This window comes from Strix uralensis, chromosome 4 (genome assembly GCF_047716275.1).
Source record: "Strix uralensis isolate ZFMK-TIS-50842 chromosome 4, bStrUra1, whole genome shotgun sequence".
NCBI classification, from domain to species: domain Eukaryota; kingdom Metazoa; phylum Chordata; class Aves; order Strigiformes; family Strigidae; genus Strix; species Strix uralensis.
Genome location: NC_133975.1, coordinates 13,012,847 through 13,036,684, shown reverse-complemented (window position 1 = coordinate 13,036,684; position 23,838 = coordinate 13,012,847). Strand labels below are relative to the sequence as shown.

Below are 23,838 nucleotides of genomic sequence, written 5' to 3'. Positions count from 1 at the left end.
CAGTAAGAATGTTAATAGGCTCCACAGGCACATTAGCATATGTGGCATTAGAGTTTATTTAGAGTTTATTTCTAACTTCAGTAGAAGTCTGTACAATAAAGCAGAATTTGCCTCAGTGCCTTTGGTCTCATTTGTACTGATGTGCTGTTCTATGTGGCATGATACTTCTGTGTCAAGTAGTATAAACTGAGATTGGAAAGAAATGTGACATCTTTATCACACAGAGGAATAACCTACAAAAGGATCTGATGGGAATTTGGGAGAGGCAAAGGATTCCATTTCTTTTTCCCTGTAAGTCCTTTCCCACAGTGGAGATGGGCATGGCAGAGCAGACGGGATGCCCTATGATGTTTAAGGAGGATGTGACACCTGAATTAATCCTCTGCAGAGGTGAGCAGTTCACCAGTAATCCAGTGGTCGGCAGCTGTTCTGCCTGGCCTCAGGACCTTTCATTTTTCATAGAGAAAGCAAACTTTTGATCCTGTAGGTGCTTCCTTCATTGTGGATTACAGGTATGTGGGAAATGTGTTTAGATCCACAGTTCAGTAATGGAAGGATCAAGGACTGAAACACTTTCACTGAGAAAAAAGTTATTTTTACAGTAGTTGTATACAAGAGAGAAATATTTATAGGCACTGTGACAGGAAACTGGAATTCTGACTGCTAATTGTGATTTATGCTCAAATCAAGAAGCTTCTTTTAGATTTTTCATGCTTTGCGGTTGTTCACATTTCTGCCATAATGCATTTTCAATTCTTTTCGTTACATCTTTTAGATTTGGAAGAATGGACAATTTCCACCAGACTTGTTTGTTCTGAGTTGCAGCATTACTTCGTGGTTTTATCCCATCAAATATAGTAAACACTCCTGGATCCCCATGCAAAGTTGTAAATGAATTTGATATCGTATGCAGGTGTTAGCTCCATTATAAAGGTAGAACAGTGAAATCAGATCCTGTTATCACTGAGACTAACATTCACTATCATTTTTTAAAAAAAGGAAAGCAGTCAATGGCTTTAGTATTAACAGTAGCCTGCTGCAATTACTGGAGGTTGTAAGCATCGTGCATGGCAACGCTTGCAGGACTAGCATTGGAGCTTGGTTTATACAACTATACAACTTGAAAACATTTTCAGACAAATATGAACACTCTCCAAAAGTATGTGAAGAAGAGGAGCCAAGAAGTGTTTGTGGTACTGACTGATGACATTTGTAATGTTCTGCAGTGAAATTTTCATGAAAGCTGGAGGTTCAAAAATATGTTAGAACAAGTAATTCCAAGGTTAAGATTGAAATCGGGATGTTTCCAAGTGGCAAAACATTGCCAAAAAGACAGAAGCATAGACCAGATGAAGAAGAACTTGTTCTGTGGTTAGGTTTGCTGGGACAGGTACGGTGACAGTATTTAGTCTCCCATAAATGCAGCACACATCACTCGTGTGTCTTACAGTTCTGTTCAGTCATGTTATTGCTTATAGTTCTGTTCAGTCACTATTAGTTTCAGAGAGAGAAGCAGCATGTTTGAGGAGGACTTAGGCAAAAGGGCATGCATTATTTAGTACATACACAGTGTGCAAGGATTAATTTAGAGGCCTCATTTAAGGGTAGAAAGTTCTGTTGCAAGGGGTTCATCAGGTGAACTAAGAAACCTTTTAAACTGCTCCCCCTACACACTTCGGTTGAGTTGGACTCAAGTTGTTGGAGAGGAGAAACAATGATTTTTGATTATGGAAATAACTTTTGCTTTGAATGGTAGTATATTCTGAATTGAAATGATTTTTAACCACTTGGATAAGCGGATTTCAGGATGAAATCATGTATTTAGAAATGTCTATATTGAATGACAACAGGAAAATAACATTTACATTTTGAAGCACTCTTTAGAGAATGAATTGTAACTTAAAAACTATTGTTGTTCTATGTCAGTAGGGATAGTGGTAGCTGGTGGGGAAATGGAAGGGTAACGCTGGAATATTTACTTGGCTCTGGACGAGCAAGTGGCTTTCCTCTGGAGCACAAAGTGACCAGGAGCTCTGGCTCCTATGATAAACCTCTGTGACTGAGAAGGGCTGCTGTCAGTAGATCTCGTCTGCTACAAGTTCTGCCAAGCTCCTATGTGTACTCAGGTTTCACAGTGTGGCATTTAAACAGAATCAGCCCTGCTAGTAGTTATTCCCATGTAACTTTATGGCATGTAGAGCCAATTCAATTTTTTGTATTACTGTTTTTCGAAACTGAGTGTTTTCTAGGAGCAGACTGGAGCAAGTGTTGGTACTCTGCTTCTGTTTGCAGGTGTTCCTTCTGAGGTTAGGAGCTGGCATCGTTTTGTTCTGTGAATGGTGTGATTTGATGGACAATATTCCCTGCAACACAGAGCCTATTAGCAAAACCAGCAGCAAAAATGTTAGTGTTCCTCTCACACCAAAGATTAATTGACAAGCCAAATGATACCTTTGTGGAACCAGTGAAGGTGAAACCCAGAGATGTGACTATGGCCATTAGTTTTCCCTTGGAAGTCTTCCCTATGTTTGAGTGTGTTTGAGGTTGCGATAGAGCTTGACTTCGGACAGGAAGCATATGGCAGTGGGCTGGGGAGACGAGACACTGCTGGGACACAGAACACCCAAAGAAGCTGCACGAGGAATTTAATCTCTTGTTCTGCTTGAGTCGAGCAACAGAATATTGCAAGTTTTCTGTGAATATTAGCTCATATTTGAGAATTAATTTATTTCAATCCTGTCTAGACTGGTCCTGTGTTCATTTTCTACAAACAGACCAGCAAATGGCGGTATTTGACAAATCATAGCATTTTAACTATACATTACAGAATAGTTGAGGATGGTAATTGGAATTTATAACCACAAATTCTTAAGAACGAAGTTTATTCTACAAGTCACAAGTTGATCAGGGAAAAACGAACTTAACATATTACCTTATGCCCTGTCAGAGCTCAGGTATTTTATACCTAAGAAGCTACAAGTCAAGAATGACTTTACAAATAATCTGAGACAATTATTGTTGTTTTTTCAGATAATTTACAAACAGAAGAGTAATTTGTCTGAATAAATAATGTAATGCAATGTTCTGTGATGTTCTTGTGTATTGAGATGAATTTAGTGCTCATATACATAGAAAGCACAGGGCTTGATTCCAAGTGAATTCCAAGTGACACTTAGGTGTCTTTTTATTGAGGACTTAGAGGATAGACTGTTCTCAACCTCTCAGCATCTCTTCCTTTCCTGTATGCATCTTTGCAGAATCTTTACCATTTTCAGGAAATTCAATTTGTCTCACCATTCTCAGAGCTTCAGCTTTTCTCTGTTATAATGGAAACCAGGGTGGTGAGGGTGGCAAGTGAATTCAAGGAGGATAGGCTAAATCTAGAGTTAGTACATGGAAATGATGCAGTTAAATAAACAAACTAATGTAGGTTTAGATGAACAATTTTCCAGCCATCTGTCCTATTTTTCTCTCCAGAATTGATGGCAGAGCATCAAAACTGTTGAATAGTTAGCGATAGCTGTTAGGGGTATCTGTAAGCTCCCTATATAGTGGTTCACAGATAGTGGGTATGGACCACTAGTGGTCTGCAAGTTCATGGGCCGATGCTTCACAGCTGAGCTGTGGAACTATATTGCAGGTGTGTTGTTTCCCATTGGAAGTGTAAAGTACAGTGATATTTGAAATATTCTGACAGAGTTCCATTTATCCAAAAATTTTGGAACCAGTTGTCTGCAGACAGCATAACTGATATTTAAGGCATTTGTGTTTTCTCTTCTCTATGATGGGAGAGTAAATTGACACTGAGTACTGATATGCTAAAAGAGAACATAACAGAAAATTCCAAAGCAAATACAAATAGGCCTTCTTGTCTGTGTGCCAAGGATGTATGATGTTGCTATCAGTAATATTAGTGATGCTCTAACTGCAATTTAGATGAAATCTCTGCCTAGCATGTCCAGCTTTCAAAATAAAGAATAATGCATTTCTCCCTCCTTGCTGATGCTACACACAGAGTCTTGTGTAATCTCTGCCAAAAGATAAGAATGAAATGGGAAGAAAAAGTAGCAAAAACCAATGCTGTTCTGATGGAGAAAGAAAAAAAGATAGGTATAAAAGAAAGATTGTATGTGCAATTGGTGCTGTGATAATAATTTGAAAAGTAATTACTAAAGGTCAGCCATCTCCAAAGGCAAATTTTGCGCTGCTGCTCATGGACTTGTAAGTGCGGAGAGGGAAAGGCTTACAGGAAGTAACAGGTAGGGATAGGGTGGGCCGAAGAAGATAGCAGATCATCTTTTCCTCCTCGGGACCTTAGATCTTCTAATGATGAAATCACATACATCTCTAGTTATCATATACCTGACAGTATTGCTTATTCACTACGGTTTCAAGGCATGGATCACCCTGCTCCATTCCTGTTTCATTATACCTCTGCCTTTGTGTATTTGCTGCTCGAGGGATGGGGGAACAGCAGAAGTAATTCCCTCCCACATTGTTCTATGCCATTTGACACTTTTACTAACAAATACCACCTTTTTTTTTTTTCCCCCAAAAAAATCTATATATAAAGACTTGAAGACACAACTGCAAAGCATAAAATTGAAGCCTGAACATCTACCTACAGTATGTGTAACCCAAGCTGTATTTTCTTGAAGATACTCCATTGAAAATATGACATAAATGTTCTTCTTTTCTTTCCTCTTACACTTGACAGCATGTGTGTAAAGATGTGAGTCTGAATGTGGTGTTATATATTATTATTGTTGTTGTTGTTATTTAGTAAAGCCACAGAGCTGAAATGATAAGTAACCAAAACCTCATAATAATGAGTAGGCATGACTCATGGGTTGCTCATAAAGTATTTGCTCCATTAATCCAACTCTATCATGTGGTTTGAAAGTAATTACATTCTGAATATCAGTGTGAATAACTTAATGGTTTGGAATCACTTAAAATTTCTTATGAGTCCATCAGCTAATATCCCTTACTTATAATTTGCATTCTTAACAGAGTGACTCAAAGCTACTTCTTATTTTACTTCTTTTTATAACCATTTACAGCTTCCTTTGATCATATGGTAATATTCTTCACTTTTACATCCTTCAGTGTCTTAGAGGCAACAGGTAACAACTTTGTTCTATTTTTATGCTTTATTGAGGCAAAACCAGAAGTTTCTCTGACCTCTTATAATATTTGAGGAAATTTGAGGAATCTGAAACTCAGTTGTGTTGAATGTACATTTATTCATCTATGTAAAATATGCAAAATGTTAGGAGTAAGACAGATCCAAAAGCTATAACCAACAAAAAAAATTAGAAACTTTAAGTGCTAATCAAAATGCTGTCCACACATAGCTTCCAAATAGGCCGTATGTGGCCAATGCAAATACAGGTGTGACATGACTGTTCATTGTTCTGCTAGATTAGTCTGTTCCTGAAGCCACAGCACGAATGTTGGAGGACAATTTCTCTGGGATTTGATGGGTCATCTGATTATCATATTTTGTATTATTCTTACTAATCTCATGCTGTAGAGTAGATGAATTTGTGATCAGGTAAATATGGAGAGTGCAACTATATTGGAAGGAGTTGGAACAAAAGATCACTTTTTCTCATGAGACAGTTATGCAGCAAAGCAAAGAGCCTTTAGCAAGCACAAGAGAAAATTATTGCCATATGTAATTTTTTATGTAATATTGCTAATGAAGGAAGGAAGGTATTACCACTGGAAAATATTTCCTTCCACCATACCCCTCCTTAAGTCTAAATGTCTCATTTTCATGAATGTGAAGGAGTGCAGGCCCCATGCTAGTGACATGGGGAAAAATAGCCTGTTTTTATACATTGTACATAATGATGAAAGAGTAAAACAGGTTTAAGTCATGTAGGCTGCTTCTCAAACTTGCCCAAAGCTTGCCCAATAAGAGGTGACTAAGCTTTTTAGGTTCTCTAGCTGTTTCTGGAACGGGTGTTGCATCTGTCAAGTCCTTTATTTGACAGTATAGCTTTTTTCTTTTTCTCACGTAATGCGGTCTATGCTGACCTTAAAGAAATGAAGAATGTTCTTCAATTAAAAAAAACACCAAAGAATAAAAAGTGGTTTAAGGATTGTTTTACTTGTCCTTAATCATAAGGTGGAATAATGAAATTTGTCTCTCTTTCTAAAAGTACATTACAGATGACCCTACTGTCCAAACTCATTTACTATTTTTAGATCTTTTCAAACCTGAGAAGTGCTGACATCTTGTCATTAATACTCTTGTATTCCGAAGTAAACAGATTTCAAAGACACTCGACCGTTAGTGTGAAGACAAGGTCAAAGAGTTGAATGGCAAGTCCTCCTGGTACAATAAGACTACCCATCAATCAGTTTTACTAGCAACTTCTTAATAGAGAAAAGAGATCAGAACATGACAAAATAGTATCTTGGAAAATATATGTGCTTGACATCCATTTTGGTATCCTTGGACTAGTAGTTAATGATGAACAACTATTATAAATAGTTTGGAAATATATTAGTCTCCTGTAGGAGAACCTCTTCTGCAGTTTAAAATTTCTGAAATTCAGAAATTGAAAAAACCTATTATGCCAAAACTTTCTGAACATGATATATTAAAGTAACTAAAATAAGAAAGATGGTTAAATTTCATTTAAGAATTGTCGGGTTTTAGTATTGATAACTCAAAGATGGTCATTTACAGCCATTAAATACAATTTTATTTCATTTATTAAGTACTATTTTGTATGAGTCTGCAAGCTTCACTGTCAATGCATTTGGCAAATGCACAGCTCACAAGCTAGGTCATTTTCCTCTAACGTTCTGTGGAAAGTTTTTGGAACTTCTTAGCCTGCCCTGTGGTACCGCTATGTTTCATTTCCTTAAATCTTCTGTGGCATTTATTCTTCAGGGTTAGATGTTACAGATAGGTTAATCAGTGGTAATGTTAAATACAGCCAGTCTGCCAGCTTAATAGTAGGACAAGGTCTAAAGTTACACACATGGCTTTGGAAGAAGGAATTCCCTTTATCTACTAACTAAATGTATAGGAACAACAAAATTATGACTCAGATATCTCATTTTTATTAACACAGGATATTAGAAATTAGAGAAAATTTAAATGCCTACATGTGAAAGGACTTCAGATGTGTTCAGTAGTCAAGATATTGCATGTGTCTTTAAGATACATTGTGAGGTTTTTTCACTTGGTCATTATCTCGATGACAATGAGAGTTTGTCTCAGCAAACAGAAAACAAAAGTCAAGTCAGTTCATACCTGAAGATCCAGTCTGAACACAAGATACATTTACATGTAAATTTACTTTACTATAGGAAGCAGACTTCAGTCTGATATGTTCCATGGGATTACCTACGAATGTGGGGCAATAGGCATTGCATTGAGTGACTCCTCCTAACCCCACTCCTTTTGCTTTCTCCAATAATAGCTGGAGTCTTGATTTTTTAGAAAAATATTGCCTTGGAGTGAATGTGATTTGGAAATAAGAACAGCAAAGGTATCTTAGTCTCTCCCCAAACAGTGACATGTTGGTTTTCATTTTATTGGTGTAAGATAAAGCTGTTTTTTGAGTCATGTATAAAAGGTACTTAATAAAATATGCCTGGTGGGACTAGTGGCTAGCATTTGGGATCTGTACATTTCTTTGTAGAGTAGTGGTGTTGTGCTGAACTTCACTATGAACCTGAGGCTTGACTGCACATACCAAAAGGTTTGCCAAAGGTTTCATAGGTTAAATTCCCCAAAGTGGTGGTTTTGAGTGAAGTCAACAACAGCAGAAAAGAAAAAAGGAAAGCTTTCATTGGGCAAAACCACATTTTTTTTTTCATGTAAGCTTGACTGCTTTGGGCAGTTGAATAAGAGTTATATGATTGCAAAGAGAAATGTAGATAAAATGCTTCTGTGCCACCTTTCATGTAGAGTTTGGGATATGACTATAGTTTCAGACTTCATATCCAAAGATTGTGCAGGACTTATGTTGTACTTTGCTTATCAGTAAATGTGAGGGTATCTTTTATCGGCTTAACCAACACTGCTGCACAGTTGGGCACTTCTTTGGCACAAGCGAACTGCAGGCAGAGATCTGATTCCACTGAATTTAGAGACAAGACAAAATGATAAAGCTTTTGTTTTTAGTATGATCAAGACTTTATGTGAATTTGTGGATTTCCTAGAAAATATTAAGATAAGTTCCTTCTGTGACTTGGTGATGTTCTAATTGTGTTGGTTGTCTAGAGAAAATTATTTTTTTTACACAGTATCTTCAACAAAGACAAATCATGTTACATAATTTTCAGTAACTGCAGAATCACAAATGGATAGATGTTGGAAGGGAACTCTTGACATCATTGAATATACCTCCCTTACCCAAAGCACGGTGCTCTAGACCTTGTCCAGTTGAGTTTTGAGTATCTCCAAGGATGGAAATTCCACAACCTCTCTGGGCAAACTGCTCCAGTGTTCACCCACCCTTGTGGTAAAAAAGATATTTTTTTTTCTTATGTTTAAATGGAGTTTAATGTATTTCAATTTGTGCCCATTGCCTCTTGTCACTGAGCGCTACCAATAAGAGTCTGGCTCCATCTTTACTCCCTCCCATCAGGTATTTATGCACATTGATAAGGTTTCCCCTGAGCCTTCTCTTCTCCAGGCTGAACAGTCCCAGCTCTCTCAGCCTTGCCCTATGTGGTAGATGCTCCAGTCTCTAATCATCTTTGTGGCTCTTTGCTGTTCTTACTCCACTGAGTCCATACCTCTCTCATACTGTACTGGGCCACAGTACTGCAGGTGTATGTCACTGCTGCTGAGTGAGAGGGATCACCTCCCTTGACCTGCTGGCAATGCTCTTCCTGACGCAATCTGAGAGACTGCTGGCCTTCTTTGTTGCAACGGCACATTGCTGCCTTACATTCAACTTGATGTCCATCAGGACCCCCAGGGCCTTTTCTGCAAAGTTGCTTTCCAGCCTGTTGGCCTCCAGTATGTACTGGTGCATGGGGTTATTCCTCTCCTGGTGGAGTACTTTGCACCTCCCTTTGTTAGGCTTCATGAGATTCCTGTTTGCCCATATCTCCCCAAGATGTATCACTGATGTATGAGCCACTCCTCACAGTTTTGTATCATCTACAAACTTGCTGTCATCATCATCTGGATCTCTTTCCTCTCATCTCAGAAGCTGTGAAGTCTGCTGACGTCCATTTTGCAGGTCTTCACTTAGTGACCCAGATCTTCCACCACCACAAGTCTCCTGCAAGGAAGGAGCCCCATTTCCTGCTGTCCCAGCCTCAGTGAGAGACCCCAGACACCCCAACAGCCCCAGACCTGTGGAGCTGCATCCTCTACTGGCAGCTCCATCTGAACTTGAATGGTAGAGGAAGCAGAAGAACATGTAATAACCTTCACTCCTACAAAAAGAACTCATTTTCAGATGTAGGGTCACTTTTTTCTCTTCCTAGTCTCTCTTAATGCTAGATAAGAATGTGATTGAGGTTTTCAGCTCCTCTGTGGGGGTTGTTTTCACTTGCATTTGATATTACATGGCAACAATTTATAATGGACCAAGCTTCTGTAAGAGCGGTTAGTCATCATCAAGTGAATTAATGTATTAGCATGTCACCCTGGTATATATCAACCCTCTCTCCTATAAAGCACAGTGTCAGCTGTGAACATGCTCAGTGCAACTTTCTTTTTACAGAAGAGATCCAGCATGGCATGTATTCAGAGGTCTTCTACCAAAGATCATCTCCTTACTGTTTTATTTTTAGAACAGTAGCATGGCACGGAAGCACTGTAGATCCATGTGAAAGTGTAAATGGCCATAAAACCGCCTGCTTCCTGGACTTATTGTTATAAAGTGTGATGTCAGTTTGGAAACTCCTGGGTAAATGCATGTATTTGTCTTACGATTCTGTTTCCTAGCAAACTGCGATGCCGTGCAAAATGTGCTGCATTTTCTGTGGCTGGCCCTCATAATCTGTCATGATAATTTATGGGAACACTTCATGGCACCTTCTGCTGCTGCTGGTCTCTCAGAGTCCTGCAGAAAAGACTGGTTCTGCCTCCTAATTTTAAGAGCCATGATGGTGGCACTGTTTGTCTCCTTTCTGGATCTATTTTGGATTTATGTCTGGCCAAGGGTTTGGAAGAGCTGCTATAAAAGCAGAAACATCTGCTGGGGCTTTATGTGCTGCTGGCTTGCCAAGTTCAACAGCAGGCCAAACTGCAGCTGATGGGCTCGGCCCTCCCCCAATGTCATTGCAGTTACAGGAGAATGACTGCAAGGGAAATTTGGCTACTGAAAGCTCTAAAAAAAATAAATTTTTAAAAAGGTTCAGCAATTGTAGAAGGCTATTAGGAGATTACAACTGGGGTCATTAGCAAGTAACAGAAACAAATCCTGCTGAAGTGGTTGTGAGCATCTGAATTCCCTTGGTGCCCTGATTACTGCAGCACCCTCAGGTGTGCCTCCTCCCATCCCTAACTGCAGGCTTTCCCACTGTTCTGCAAACTGCATCTTCAGGTGGCACAGACACACAGTGGTTTTAAAGGCTGTTAAGAAAACCTGATCTTGTCAGAACGTTTTCATGACTTCAGACACATCGTGGCAACCTTGTTCATGGGCAGACATGGTGAGGTAGGTGCTGTTTTCAGCATGGACAGTGAACTTCTGTAGCAGGAGAAGAATTCAAAATGATGCCTTAAAATTCCTTGTAATGGTCTTGTTCGCAATCCAGTTGTAATAACTTAGAATAATGATTCCATTGACACTGGGGACATGGGAACTGATATCCTGGATGAACTTGTGCTGTATCTGAGCACTGCCCAGCCTCCATCCATGATGTGTACTAGCAGTTTTGCACAAGCATGCCAGAAAACCCACCACAGACAGCTGTGGGGCAGTTGATGGGTCTCTAATGCATGCAGCATAAGGCTTGATACCTTCCAGAGTATGTTTATCTGTATTTACTTAATGTTCAGGATATTTTAATTCTTTATAAAAATGTCCAGTTACTCCCTTAGTTCTGCCAAGCATTTGGCTTCGGGTGCAGAGTACCACAGTCAAATTACTGACAAAACACTGACTTCATTTACCTTTTTATAAAGTGCTACAACCTGGCCATATAATTCACTCCCCCTCCCACCTCCCCCGGAGCAATCATAAAGTTGAGGTCAGCACTTTAACAGCAAAAGCAAAAACTTCTGCAAATGGAGTTAAAGAAGAGTTCCACTTACCTAAGAGTAAGTAGCTGACTATTATAGTTGGCAGAGCCCATTGTTGGAGAAATACATAATCCCATGTGAATGTGCACATACATTTATTAAATTATTATTAGTTCTTTTTTAATTTCATAAATGTTCTTGTTGCAGCTAGATCTATCCAGTGATTACAAGAAAATTTGCAGTTCTGGTCAGAAAGCACAAGGCCAGATTCTCTCTTCTCATAGATCCCAACATCCTTCTTGCCTTCCAAGGAGCTGCCTGACTGAGAATAAAGTTGTTTCAGAAATATTTCAGCTGCGTGTAGTTGTTTAAATAAAAAGACTGGGCTGTGGTAAATACCTAGCATTTTTCCATGGTGGAGAATTTTAATGTTCCTTGAAAACCTCAAGAAAATGTTCCTAAACCATCCCCTTTCCCCAAAGAACACAAGTATGTGAGATGAGAAATTTTCCTTTGTAATTACTCATTTCCAATCACAGCACTCATAAAAAAGGAATTGTACTGGAAGTGATATAAGGATGTTTCCACTTCTGGCAATACATTTAGTAAGCACAATTTTGGAAAATTGCATTTTAATACCAAAGGCTTTTCTTTCTTTTTTCTTTTCCCTAAATTTTCAACAAACACACATTTTTTTCAAATGTTGTTGCTTGTTCAAATTGGTGGAAGGAAGTTAACGCTATCTAGGAAGTAAAGTATTCATTTCTTTTGTAGGTAGTAATTAAATAGTTAAATGAAGCCACTGTTTTTTTTTCCAACACAGTACTTTCAGAAATAATAAATTGAACTTGTGAAGGAAAGCCTTTTATTAAAAAATATACACCTAACAGTAAAATTCTTCCTGTACTCTAATCCAGCTAACATTTTTAGTGTACAAACCCCCCAAATTAATATTAATCATTTTTGTAGCACTGTGTGAGATATCAGTTATGGCATTTTATTTATGTTTCTAATATGCCAGAGCTGTCTCTCAGTAGCAAACCCCTCAAATGCCTCATGATATATGCCATTCCTTGCTGACATCTACTAATGCAATGCTGGATTTGCAGCTGCTGAAACTAAATCTACACAAGACTTTTCTTAGGATAAATGCTTGCACACTAATGGTTAGTTACATGATATGTTGAATTCAATGAAGAAAGTGTGGTAAAAAAATGATCTTTCCCTTTTCCCACAATTTCATTCTCATTTTCTATTCCCTTATTTAGGTCACTACAACTTTGTGGGACTGAGTTCTAAACAGGATTACTGAAATGATCCAGGTTAAAAGCAAGTCTTTAAAACCATTAATTTGATCGTGGATCATTTCAGTCGTTTTGTTTTTAACAGAAGCAAATAACTGGGGTAGAACAATGGTGGGGGGGTTTTAAGGTGCCCCCAGGCCCAGCTGTGTCCAGCAGCTGCACTTCAAGGGCTGCATCTTTGCTGCCTGCCCCAGCCCTGCCTAGGTCTTCCAAGAAGGAAGAAATAACACAGCGCTTTTACTTTTTACAAAAGTAAGACATAACCCTGTCTTCCTGGCAGTTTCTTGTCTGCTTTGTCACTGTGACACTGCTTGTTTCATGGTTGAACAGATTCATCACAAATATCTGTGTACTGCAACTGTGGCTACAGGCTGTACCTTCCAAGACGTGCTGTCAGCGAGTGCTGTGTGTTGGTGATGGAATTAATATACCAGGGCAGGAGTTTCAAAATAGGTGTCTTACCTAAACAGTTTCTGGGAGAAAAGGTGATGGCTGCAGGTAATAGAAGCTAATGTGATATTTTGCGGGCCTGTAAAATATAAAGGCTAATTATTGGAGCTGTGAAGCAACGTAATGAGGAGCTTGAAAATGTAACTGATAGGCAGCACGATTATAGGCTAATGAGCAGGATGTTTGTGGTATACTGAAGGACTAATGAAGGTCTGCAAAAGATAACTGTGGTTGTGTACAGTGAGACTATGCAGAGCAGGAATGTTTAAATACAGCACTGAAAGATATGTAGTATATACTAAAGACACAGTGCTGCTAACTCTAGGGGTTTAAGTGTGTATGTATATTGTACAGATCAGATAATTAACCAAAACCAGTACATGATAAATGCATGACAGAAGATACCAGTAAGGGAAAACACGATACAGTACATAAGTACGTATTATAGACTTGAAGTTCTGTGGCAAGTAACACCACCATCTGTACACAGAGCTCTGTTTATCACCTTCCATGTTCCCTCATAAGAAAACATGAATGGTCCCTGTACCATGCGAAATTTTGTGTCCAGACAGCTCTGAGACAGGGTAATTCCTGGAAAACATGGGCTTTGAAACACTTGCTGCAAAGGTAATTGCAACATCAGGATAGAAAGTTGTAGCCTGGCATGCCACTATGGGGCACAATCAGCCCAGGTACCTGTAGCCTCAGGTGAATTTGCTGTCAAACCCTCAGGGGACAACTCAACATGTAGCATTGTTTAGGATTTGTCTTCTGTGATTTTTAAATACATTGCAAAAGAAGGCCATGTCCTATTTCTCACTGTGAAGTTAGTAACCATTGTTCCTGAGGAGGGATCTGACTCCCTAAAGTCACCTAGCAAGGTAATCCTTGCTTTTATTATCGGCTACAGAGGACTGGTTTTCCCTTTCAGTGCAGCCAGTTTTGGCTGTATTCAATGCATTGAATAAAAGTCCAGTTCTAGAATTTGTGACCTTTTGATCCTCATTGAGTTCTCACTCAGTATGAATGCAGCTGTTCAGTGTTTTGGTTTTATTTGGGTTTTTTTCTGTGGATTTTTTAGGTCAGTATTTTACAAGCAAATATATATTTACAGGTCACTAAAAACCCACTACGAATGGTTGTCTGTCCTTTATTGTGCTCCCGTGGAGTGACCAAGACTGTAGGGCTCTTCATGTGCACATAATACCCGTAAAAATGGGAATAAATGTCTGTAACTGTATAAATGCAGAGTTGCATCATGTTCTGTACTCATCAGAGCATTACAGAGCAGGTCACTTCAGCTAAAAAGGCTGTCATGATAATCCACAGTTCTTAAAAATATCTATGTTATCAGCATATGTGATCAATATATGTTATCAGTACTAGATTGGTAAGTAAAAACAGGATGCATTCATCTTTGTAGTGCTTTTGGAAAAAAACGTAAACACTATATTGCCTAAATGTGAAGTTGCTTAACTGTTTATGTTGGCTCTTGCCTACACTGTTGATTCTTTAGTGTAAAACTGGATTAAGGAAGAAACATTTTCTGGTTTTGAGAGGAAAAATATGTAACTTCAAAAAGGCTCAACTTTTCTGGAAAGCAGAGAGAGAGGTATTTTCAGAAAGTACTCCAGCAGAGCTGATAGCTGATGAGTAATCTGTTAATTGAATTGCTAGGAGTCACGCTCTTCTACAGCCTTTGAAGAAACTTTCATCTTCATGAATTCCTCAATACATGAGTCAGGTATTGGAACCCAGCGTTACAATGTGTTTCTACTCTGAAGAAAGGCTTTGGGGTTTTGGAGGTTTTTTGTTTCTGTTTAAAAGGATTTTATGAGGCTAACTAAAGTCTCTGCAATTTCCACATTGTATGTGTAAGAGCCCTTGAAATCTTCTGTGCTGTTTAAGTAAAGAAGATACATTAGTGTACCACTGCTTTAATGATATTCCTCTGTTTGCTTCCCTTTCAGTAGGTTTGTCCTGGCATTTGTTGGAACTTCTGATTTATCTGTTTTAGATACTCCATCAGCCAGTTCTCTACTGTATAAATATCTGGTTTCCTTACAGACATTTGAGGTATAGGAAATAGTGTTTTCTCTATTTTCTGGTGAGGGGCCAGAAAACAAAGGAAATCCTGGTGTTAGACATAAGTCTGTGATAGAGCAAGAACCTAAATTAATTTCTCTTGCACTTCAAAGTTTATAGTGTAAATACTGAATTGTTCTTCTGACCAAAAGGACAGGAAGGTGAGAAGATGACATTTGCATACAGTTTGGAGAAAATTCAGTGGGAAGAAGTCCAGTGGGTGTTATGCACAGATCCACTCTTCCTTGATTCTGTAACATGCATCTCAATTGAATCTTTGTTTTTTCAACAATTTATCAGTAATCTAAGCCAGCAGATGTTTTGCATGTTGTTTGTCAAAGGCTTTCTTTTTGTTTTGCTAGTTAAGTAATCTGTGAGTCAATTGAAATCTCTTCATTGTTGCCTTCTAGGATTTTCAGTTAATAGGGCTTGTACAGTATGGCTCATTTGGCTAGCATAAAGCTTGAGTTAATCTTGAAGAAGAAAAGGTAGAGGAAATCCGATGAACATGTGTGTTATGTGGTCCAACCATTCTCTTTCCAGTGCCTCTCTCAATTCATTAAAAATAAAAGAAAACAGGGAAGGAAGCATTTGCAGTTGACATTTTCTTTGAGTATTAAATTTGACTTGGGAATGCAATTTTAATCTCTCTAAAATTTTTCATTAACCTCTTACTATATATATTTTAATATTTCTTATATATATTAATATATACTTGTAAATATAGTCTGGAAAAATAACAATGAGCAATACTGAATCATAGGTGTGAGTCATCATCTGTATAATCATAGTGAAGTTTAGACAGGCAGACATTTGGTTCGTTTCTCTTTTGGTATCTGTTAATTTTCTACCTTCTTTTTCAATATTTCTGTTGGAAGATGTCCAAACTCAACATTTAGATACAGTTCCAAATTATGTTAGGCATACATTTATTTTAGCTCAACTACAAAAAAATTACATTTTTAAGGACAAGAACCAAATTTCCTCAGAGTTTAGGGGCTTTGGGAGTTTCGTTTTATGATGGTACATTTCCGTACCACTTCAAAGTTTTCCCAACTATTATTTCAGCTCACAGAATTAAAACAAGCTAAAAAGACATAATTCTATCTGTGCTGCAATATCATTGTATGATTTACATATATGTTTACATGTTACTTGAACATACCATTGTTACAGTGACAAGTGATTTTTCCTTAAAGAAAAAAAAAAAAAGAGTGGCACATATTTCAGCAGATGTACACACTTTCAAAGAAGTTATTATGCAGCTGCAAGCCCTGTCAGACACAGGTTGTGTGATGTCTGTATCAGTACATGAGTAATCATGTCGTTCCAGCATCCAGTGGTCCTACTGCTCTTGAATGGCCCATCACTTGAATACTGGAAGATGAGTTTCCTGTGAGTTCTCCACTGAGTTTTGCTCTACTAAGAAACATCCATACCATCTGTAGTCTGTAGTGCACAGGTGGATAAGCAGCAGCAGGAAGCAGCCTGTGGATAGCTTGCTGTATTCCAAATGCTCACTAACTGCATCCAGATCACTCAGAACTGCAGGTCAGGCCCATCTTTAAGAAATCAGACTTTACACTTCTTGCTCTGTTTTATGGAGTTCTCCTGTTGTGCTACCACTGCAAATAAACCATACTATAGAAGGATGTTTTACTCTTCTTACCAGGTACATGTGTATCCTCTTTCCATTGCACCTTGAAATATCTTTTCATGAATTTTTAGGGAGGAAAGATAATGTATTTATCCCGATAAACACAGAAATTTCATTTGTGGGTTTTGTTTTGTTTTTTTTTCTTCTCCTTAACACTTTTGACACAGGCCAAGTTTGGTTTTTAACACACACACAAAAATCTCTTTGTGACTGGAAGAGCATAAAGGGCTTTTCCTCTCCTGAATTTGGTACAAAATACATTTTGTGCTTCTATTTAATATATTCTTGAAACAGGCATGCACTGAGATCCATCTGAGATTCATCATCCCCAACCCTATCTGTAGCCCAGTAGTGCAATTACAGGGAATTCTCTTCTAGCTGTGTGCTACAAAATGTTAATTCTTTATATATGCAGAGTCAGGAACTTGGAATTTATATCTCGTGTAAAAAAGTTGTGGTGACCTGTTTTCTCTGGATTATAGCAGATTTGGAAAACCATTTATTTTGGACAGTGCTTCCCTTGAATGATGTACTTGAACTATGTCCTCTTGTACGTAAATGTCTCAAAGAGTAGCTGACATTCCTGGACTCCCTCAAGGTTGGGTTATAGCAAAAAAGATTTGGGAGTCTGAATGAATTTCTCCATAGATCCACAGATCTTCTGCCAATCCAGGTCTTCCTGTTTAGACATGGTGTACCTTTATGGATATGCATTAGCCTGTTGTCTCAGGTTGGAATTGGATTTTTTTGATTTGTAGCAGAAAATAAAAGATTTTTGACTATATAGTTTTTCTACTGAAAGGTCTGAAAATACCTTAGTTCCCTTAGTGTACTCTTTTTGTTACAATTTTATTCTTTTCTTGTAGTACTTTTTATAAGTCATGAGATTTAGAAGAGGAAGTTTTAGCCTGGAACTTTTTATCTTTGAAATGGCTTATCCTCTTCGGGCTTCCTGCCTGTACTCTTTTCATACCTTGATACAGTTGCTGCCACCATCCCTCCCGCAGTGTCACTCTCCAGTGGTCCCATTGTATTAATCCTGGAACTGCCTCTTCACAGTAAATTGGATCATCTTTAAGGTTCAGAGAATTATTTCTGGATGTTATTACTGGGCAAGCCACTGACCTGATATTCTTTCCTCAAAGAGAATGGACTAGGTTCTGTTTCCATCATACATGTTCTGCATGATTTCAGTACATCTGGCTGAAGTCAGTATTTTAGTCTTTGCTTTAATTTCTTTTCTGTCAAACACCTCTGGCAAATTAGGTTTAGCTCTGTCCATCCTATTCCCCTTAGAATTTTAATTAGCTCAGTGCTGAATACCTAGTGCAGTGCAATTGTATGTATTTGATTTCTACAAAATTATTTGTCAAAACTAAATTGCTATGATTCCATTAGCTTTTGTAATGCATTGCTGTATATCTGCAGGCGAAGCAATATTATGGGGGGAAAATAACGGATCAAATCCATTCAGATGTCACTGTGAAATAGATAAGCTCTCAACTTTAGGCTGTGAATGTGGTCTGTGTGTCGTAGGCTTATGCCCAGTCATTTTTTGAGTGGTAGAGAGGGAAGAAAAGCGAGGTAAATATGAACCCTTCTTTACTTAGTGTCCCTTAGGACCTGATCCAGGCATATCATTCTGTGCTCAATATGCTTAGTGATGCCAAAGACATAGAAAGCTGCTCCACAATCACAGCTGAAAGTTCTCATATCATGTGGAAAGCTGGATGTGTAAAAGCAAAGTTGCCTCCTCTGGCTTTGTACCACATGCCCTCTCACATCCTTGGTGTCACTGGGACACAGGTGGGTGGAGGGTGGGCACACAGTGCTCATGGCAGCCTCCTGCAGGCACCAGTCCCTTGGGGACCATGTGGCTTGGAGGAGACCTTAGACTGTGGGCTACCTGCCAAGGTGTATACACTCAGCCAGGGATTTGGTTTCTCACTTTACTGTCTTGCTGTACTCAGTAGTGTTCTTATGAATGTCAGCAGTGACTCCCCTGGGTGAGGAGTATGAGACAACAGAGTCCAGTGGGAAGCAATGAACATGGTAGAATGGGGCAATAGGGCGGAAATGACTGCACAGGCAGTCCTCAATGTCACACTGGGAGGGAGAGAGGTCTCATCCTGGTTCTCTTGGACATGAGAGCTGTTGCATGTTCCCGATTTGAATAATGCAGAGATACCGGGCAGCACATCTTCAGCCCGCTTTGTTAAAGGAGATTGTTATTCGAGTGAAAAAAAAAGGGAGTACAGAGTAGAAGTCCTCCCACCAACCGTCTGTCCTAGGGAGGGCTTCTTGGTGAAGAAGGGACAGGTGCCTTAGATGTGTCTTAGTCCCCTTCCAAATGCGAAAGGAAAAACTGTAAATAAGGAGAGACCATATGGTGCAATTTGATCCTATATAGAACAAACGAGGCTTCATCCAACGTGTTTTAATTTTGGATGTAACTTGCTTTGAGTTTCACTAACTAATGTTTTCCTAAACTAACATTTGACTCGTGAGTTCTTCTTATACTAGACATTGCCAATACAGGTGTGTGGCACAGATGCTATTTTCACTGTAGGTTTTTCAGGAATATGAAACAATTCCTGCAGAGTGCCCACATTGGAAATATTCATAGATTTGTGTGTATGACATGCTGATGTCCAAGTACTGACTTTATTCATTCATTAGTGATCCTCTGAAAAATGAGCTGGAGAATTGGATGGATACCCTTATGAAGTTCGAAGTCTGGTAGAGGTCCATTGCAAGTCTTCCAGATCTCAGGCCAAATTGTTCTCTTATGCAACACCAGGCTGTGAAGTCAGCTCTTCTTTTTCTGCATAGCTGAGGAGGTGCTGTTAGTACTTGCTGATGAGCCTTTGCTCTGCTTAGCTCTTTTTTCCCACCTCGTGGGTGGTGATGGAAAGGTATACATGTTGGGTTTCAGTCACTGCACAGTGCAGTGTCAGGATGAAAACCAACACCACACAGAACTGCAAAATACAGAAAGAACTAGCCATGTTTTTTCAAACCTAGAAAAATATTCTTAACAGTGGCAGGTTTCTTTCGGTAGCTAATGAGCACTGAAAAGAACAAAGGGATGGCAGAGAAACATTGAAAATGGATAGCTAGTGCTACAAAGTGAGCTCTTTTTGCAGAGTTTCAATGCTGAAGCCTTTAGAAGAGAGCACTTACAGATGTTTGATTTCTTTCAGGTCCTCAGATTTTGGGACGTTATACACAAAGTTGAATCTACAGCCTGGGATAGCCACTGTTATTGACAATTTCTACATTTGTCCCACCAACAAAAAAAAGGTATGTGGCAAAAAAATGACTTTTTATAGTGCAGCTGAGATTCTGCAACTATGTGAAGTGTGTTTTACAGGTTTTCAAAATATAGGGAAGTGGTTTTCACAAAGTTGAAGGTCACCTTTGGTGCATTTGTGACACAAGGAAGTGGGATATTTATTCTTTCTGAATAATATAGAAAGGAAAAAATGCCTTGATGGACTCTGAAAACTTTTGAAGTCATTAACTCCTAGTAACTGAGCTTCCATGGAGTTTTCTGTTGGTTTTCACACATCCACACAAATTCTGGGACTAACATTCAACCTCTTCATCCTTTATGCACAAAGTCCTTTGCACATTCCTTAAAATATAGCATAGACATTGGGCAGGCTGTCATTGAGAATGATGTTTATCCTGTGTAAAACCTTAATTAAAAAATAAAAAACCCTCTCCTTGAAACTCTTTCTTAAAAAATGTTCCTGCATCATTACTGAACCGAAAAGCTTTTCATGGAGCCTAGGAAGATTCAGTGGACTTTATAAGTGAGAGTGAAATCGACCCATTGAGTATATTTACAATGGATGTTATATTAGAAGCAACAGGAAGAGTGATTATGAGGAAAAAAAAAAAAATAACAACCCTTCTATGTCTGCAAAATGCCTGGGATTTAAACGGCAAGAATTGTGAAATACATTGTGAATAACACAAGCACAGTAGGTCTTTCATGAAATAAGAATTTTCTCTTGATAAAGGCCTTTTAACTCCAGTATTATACAGAAGCATTGATTTCATGCAGAGGCCACTGATTGGAAGGACAATGTTAGTTGTGTTTATCTGTCTGTTCTGCTTAATCAAAAATCAGTGGAACTCGGTGAGGTTGCCTGGATGATTAAGCACATATTTTATTTCTCTTGCAATTGTCACTGGAGTTTTTGTGCCCAAGCTATGCTATGCCCGAGCTTGGTAATATATTCCTAATCTGCTGCAAAGACAAAAATTATTTTTTTGTTTCTTGAAGTGGAACTACCACCAAGCACAATGTTTCTGCAGATTGTGTGTCTCAGAGATAAGATCTACTGGTGATTTCACATCAAAAAGAATAAAAACAAAAATCTTTACCCATCTCAGTTTCTGGAATAAAGGCTGAAAGTATGAGATGTATGAGAGCTCTGTGGAGGATTTTTCCCAGCTCATCCAGCTACAATATAAAAGCCTGCACAAGCACAAGGTAGTCAGTGACAATGTGGTTTTACCAGTTGTCTGGCAAAATAAACAGTGGTAAGATCACTGCTGAATATCAAGCCTGAAGGACACACCAGTGTTCACAAAAAAATCTCATGTTAACCCTATCTTAGAAAAATCTATACTCTGCTCAAGACAAGTTGAAGTTCTTAGAGATACAAACCCTGCCTTAGTAAACGAATATCATATTGGAATCCATCTGTTGCAGAAAGTCCCTTTGAGTCATTAAATACACAATTTTTATGCTCAGATTTGCTTCTGTGAAGATGTTCAATAGTATATAAACAACAAAAACAGCAGAACAGAAAGGATTTCAAGGGCCTGTAAATGATGCCAGTGGGAGATACATTTATATGTGCAAATGTACATACATACAGGCATATATGGTACAAAAATGGTGAAAAAATTGGGGTTAAATGCTGTAGCCAACAGCTTCAGAGTGGTCTTGGAGGTGTTGCAGTCACACATGGCAGGTAAGGGGGAATTCTCCATGTCATAAGAACTTTGTCAGTTGTAATGGGAACTTTTCTGGTGATGGACATTTGATTAGGACACTAACTAAGACTACAAGCTTATTTCACAAAGGCTCTTTAGAAAGATGGAAGAACATGTCTCCCTATCTGTCCATTTCATCACAATTGCATTGGGATGGAATAGAACATTTAGAGCTCTGACTCTCTTTTCTAACTGAGCAGAAGTCTTGGGGTTTCACTCATTCCTGATGTTACCAGACTTCAGATCATTATGGTGTGGGTTTTCTTCAACCCATTCACATCTTCTGAAATATGCTGGAAATGGAAACTGGAGTGCTGACCATGTGTACTAGAACTGAGCATGCACTTTAAATTTAAAGCATAAGTAATCCCATGCTACCACTTAGCATTTAGGGACTGGGAATATGCATGAAAGAAAAGACAAAAGACATTGATGAGGATTTTTTGAATACTTTGCATATTAACCATTGTTCTGTGCATTCATTTCATTTACCCATTGTAGACCTCATCTGTGGAAGAACTGCAAATTTAATGCTCATCATTTCCACCTCAATGTTATCAGAGCATTAACCTCACCTGATTTTAGCTCTGTGGAATTTAGGTGTCTAGTCATGCCCCCTCCCTCTATAGTCAAAGGAGAAATGTGGGTACCTCCAGGCATTTCATCTCGTTAAAACCATAAAATCACTTACAAGAATAAGACTGAATGATCTTGTGGAGGTTCCTTTAAATTACTTGTCACTATTGTGGGTCTGAACAGAGTCTCACTGCAGCTTCCTACAGACATACAAAGAGATGAGTTGTGGTTTAACCCCAGGCGGCAACTAAGTATCACAGTCACGGGCTCACTCGCCCCACAGCGGCATGGAGGGAAGAGCACTGGAAGAGTAAAAGTAAGAAATCTTGTGGGTTGAGATAAGAACAGTTTAATAATTGAAATAAAATAAAATAGTAGTAGTACTAATAATAATACTTTTTAAAAATTATAATGGAAAGGAAAATAGAGAAATAAATCCCAAGAAGGACAAGTGATTCAAATGGAAACAATTGCTCACCATCAACTTACCGATGCCCAGCCCTGGGCAGCAGCCCACCTGCCAAACCCACCCCTAGTTTTATTGCTGAGCATGACATCATATGATATGGAATATCCCTTTGGTCAGTTAGGGTCAGCTGTCCTGTCTGTGTCCCCTCCCAGCTTCTTGTGCACCCCCAGCCTACTCGCTGGTGGGGTGGGGTGAGGAGCAGAAGAGGCCTTGACTCTGTGCAGTACTGCTCAGCAGTAACTGAAACATCCCTGTGTTATCAACATTGTTTCCAGCACAAATCCAAACCATATCTGCATACTAGCTACTATGAAAAAAATTAACTACACCCCAGCCAAAACCAGCACAAGATGGAAGATTTTGTTTTGTTTTGCAATGCAATTAGATTAAATATTTGCTGGAAGGCTTCAGTCTAGTTCTTGGATTGACATTATTTCTTCAGTTTATCTCTGCCAGTATACCAGCTCCTGGAGTGACTTAAGAGTTTCACTCAACATGCCTCCACTCTGTGAGCTGCAATTATACCATACAGACCAATGGACTTATAAATGAGCTTTATACAGCAAATGTGAAACTGTACTAGAAATTTTCACTCCCTGTGAATTACTTTAGTTTGCATTTTCTTAAGATGCTTTGAAAAGAAAAAAAAAAAAAAAGGTGCTATTTCTTCTCTACCCCATTGTTTAAGAAAGTTAAAATTCAATAGAATTATAATGTTGCTCATGAAGAAGTGCATTAGCAGATGCAGAAGGTACAACAGCATCCTTTTCACATAGCGGTACATGGAAAAGAGATTGTATTAAAAAAGAACAAAATTACAAGGTAAAATATAGGAACGCTGGTGACTTTGAAGTAGCTGGTGGAAGAATGGAAATTGTTTATAAAACCCACTAAATCCATGCAACAAAGTGACACATTCCTTTTCTCTCTTACCCTTCTACGAACAAGTTGTGGTAAGTACTGTTCATAGGTCTAAGAGACAAATTGGGAAGGAGTTGTATCAAGGTCATATCTACACAGTCTTCTTGATGATGGAGGTAAATTCACTCAGTCTGGGTCTTTTTCTGGCTGAACACAGCAGAATTCTGATGCGGAAATTGTGTTGCTG

The 23,838-nt window shown here is 38.6% G+C and overlaps 1 protein-coding gene across 1 annotated transcript in view; it reads left to right on the top strand.

The window, feature by feature from the left end:
* SORCS2 (sortilin related VPS10 domain containing receptor 2) overlaps positions 1-23,838 on the top strand; it is a 573,028-nt gene that overhangs the window by 308,228 nt on the left and 240,962 nt on the right. Inside the window, exon 3 of the mRNA XM_074865689.1 lies at positions 19,876-19,975. Within this exon, the coding sequence (XP_074721790.1) occupies positions 19,876-19,975 (100 nt within the window). The remainder of the gene's footprint in view (positions 1-19,875; positions 19,976-23,838) is intronic.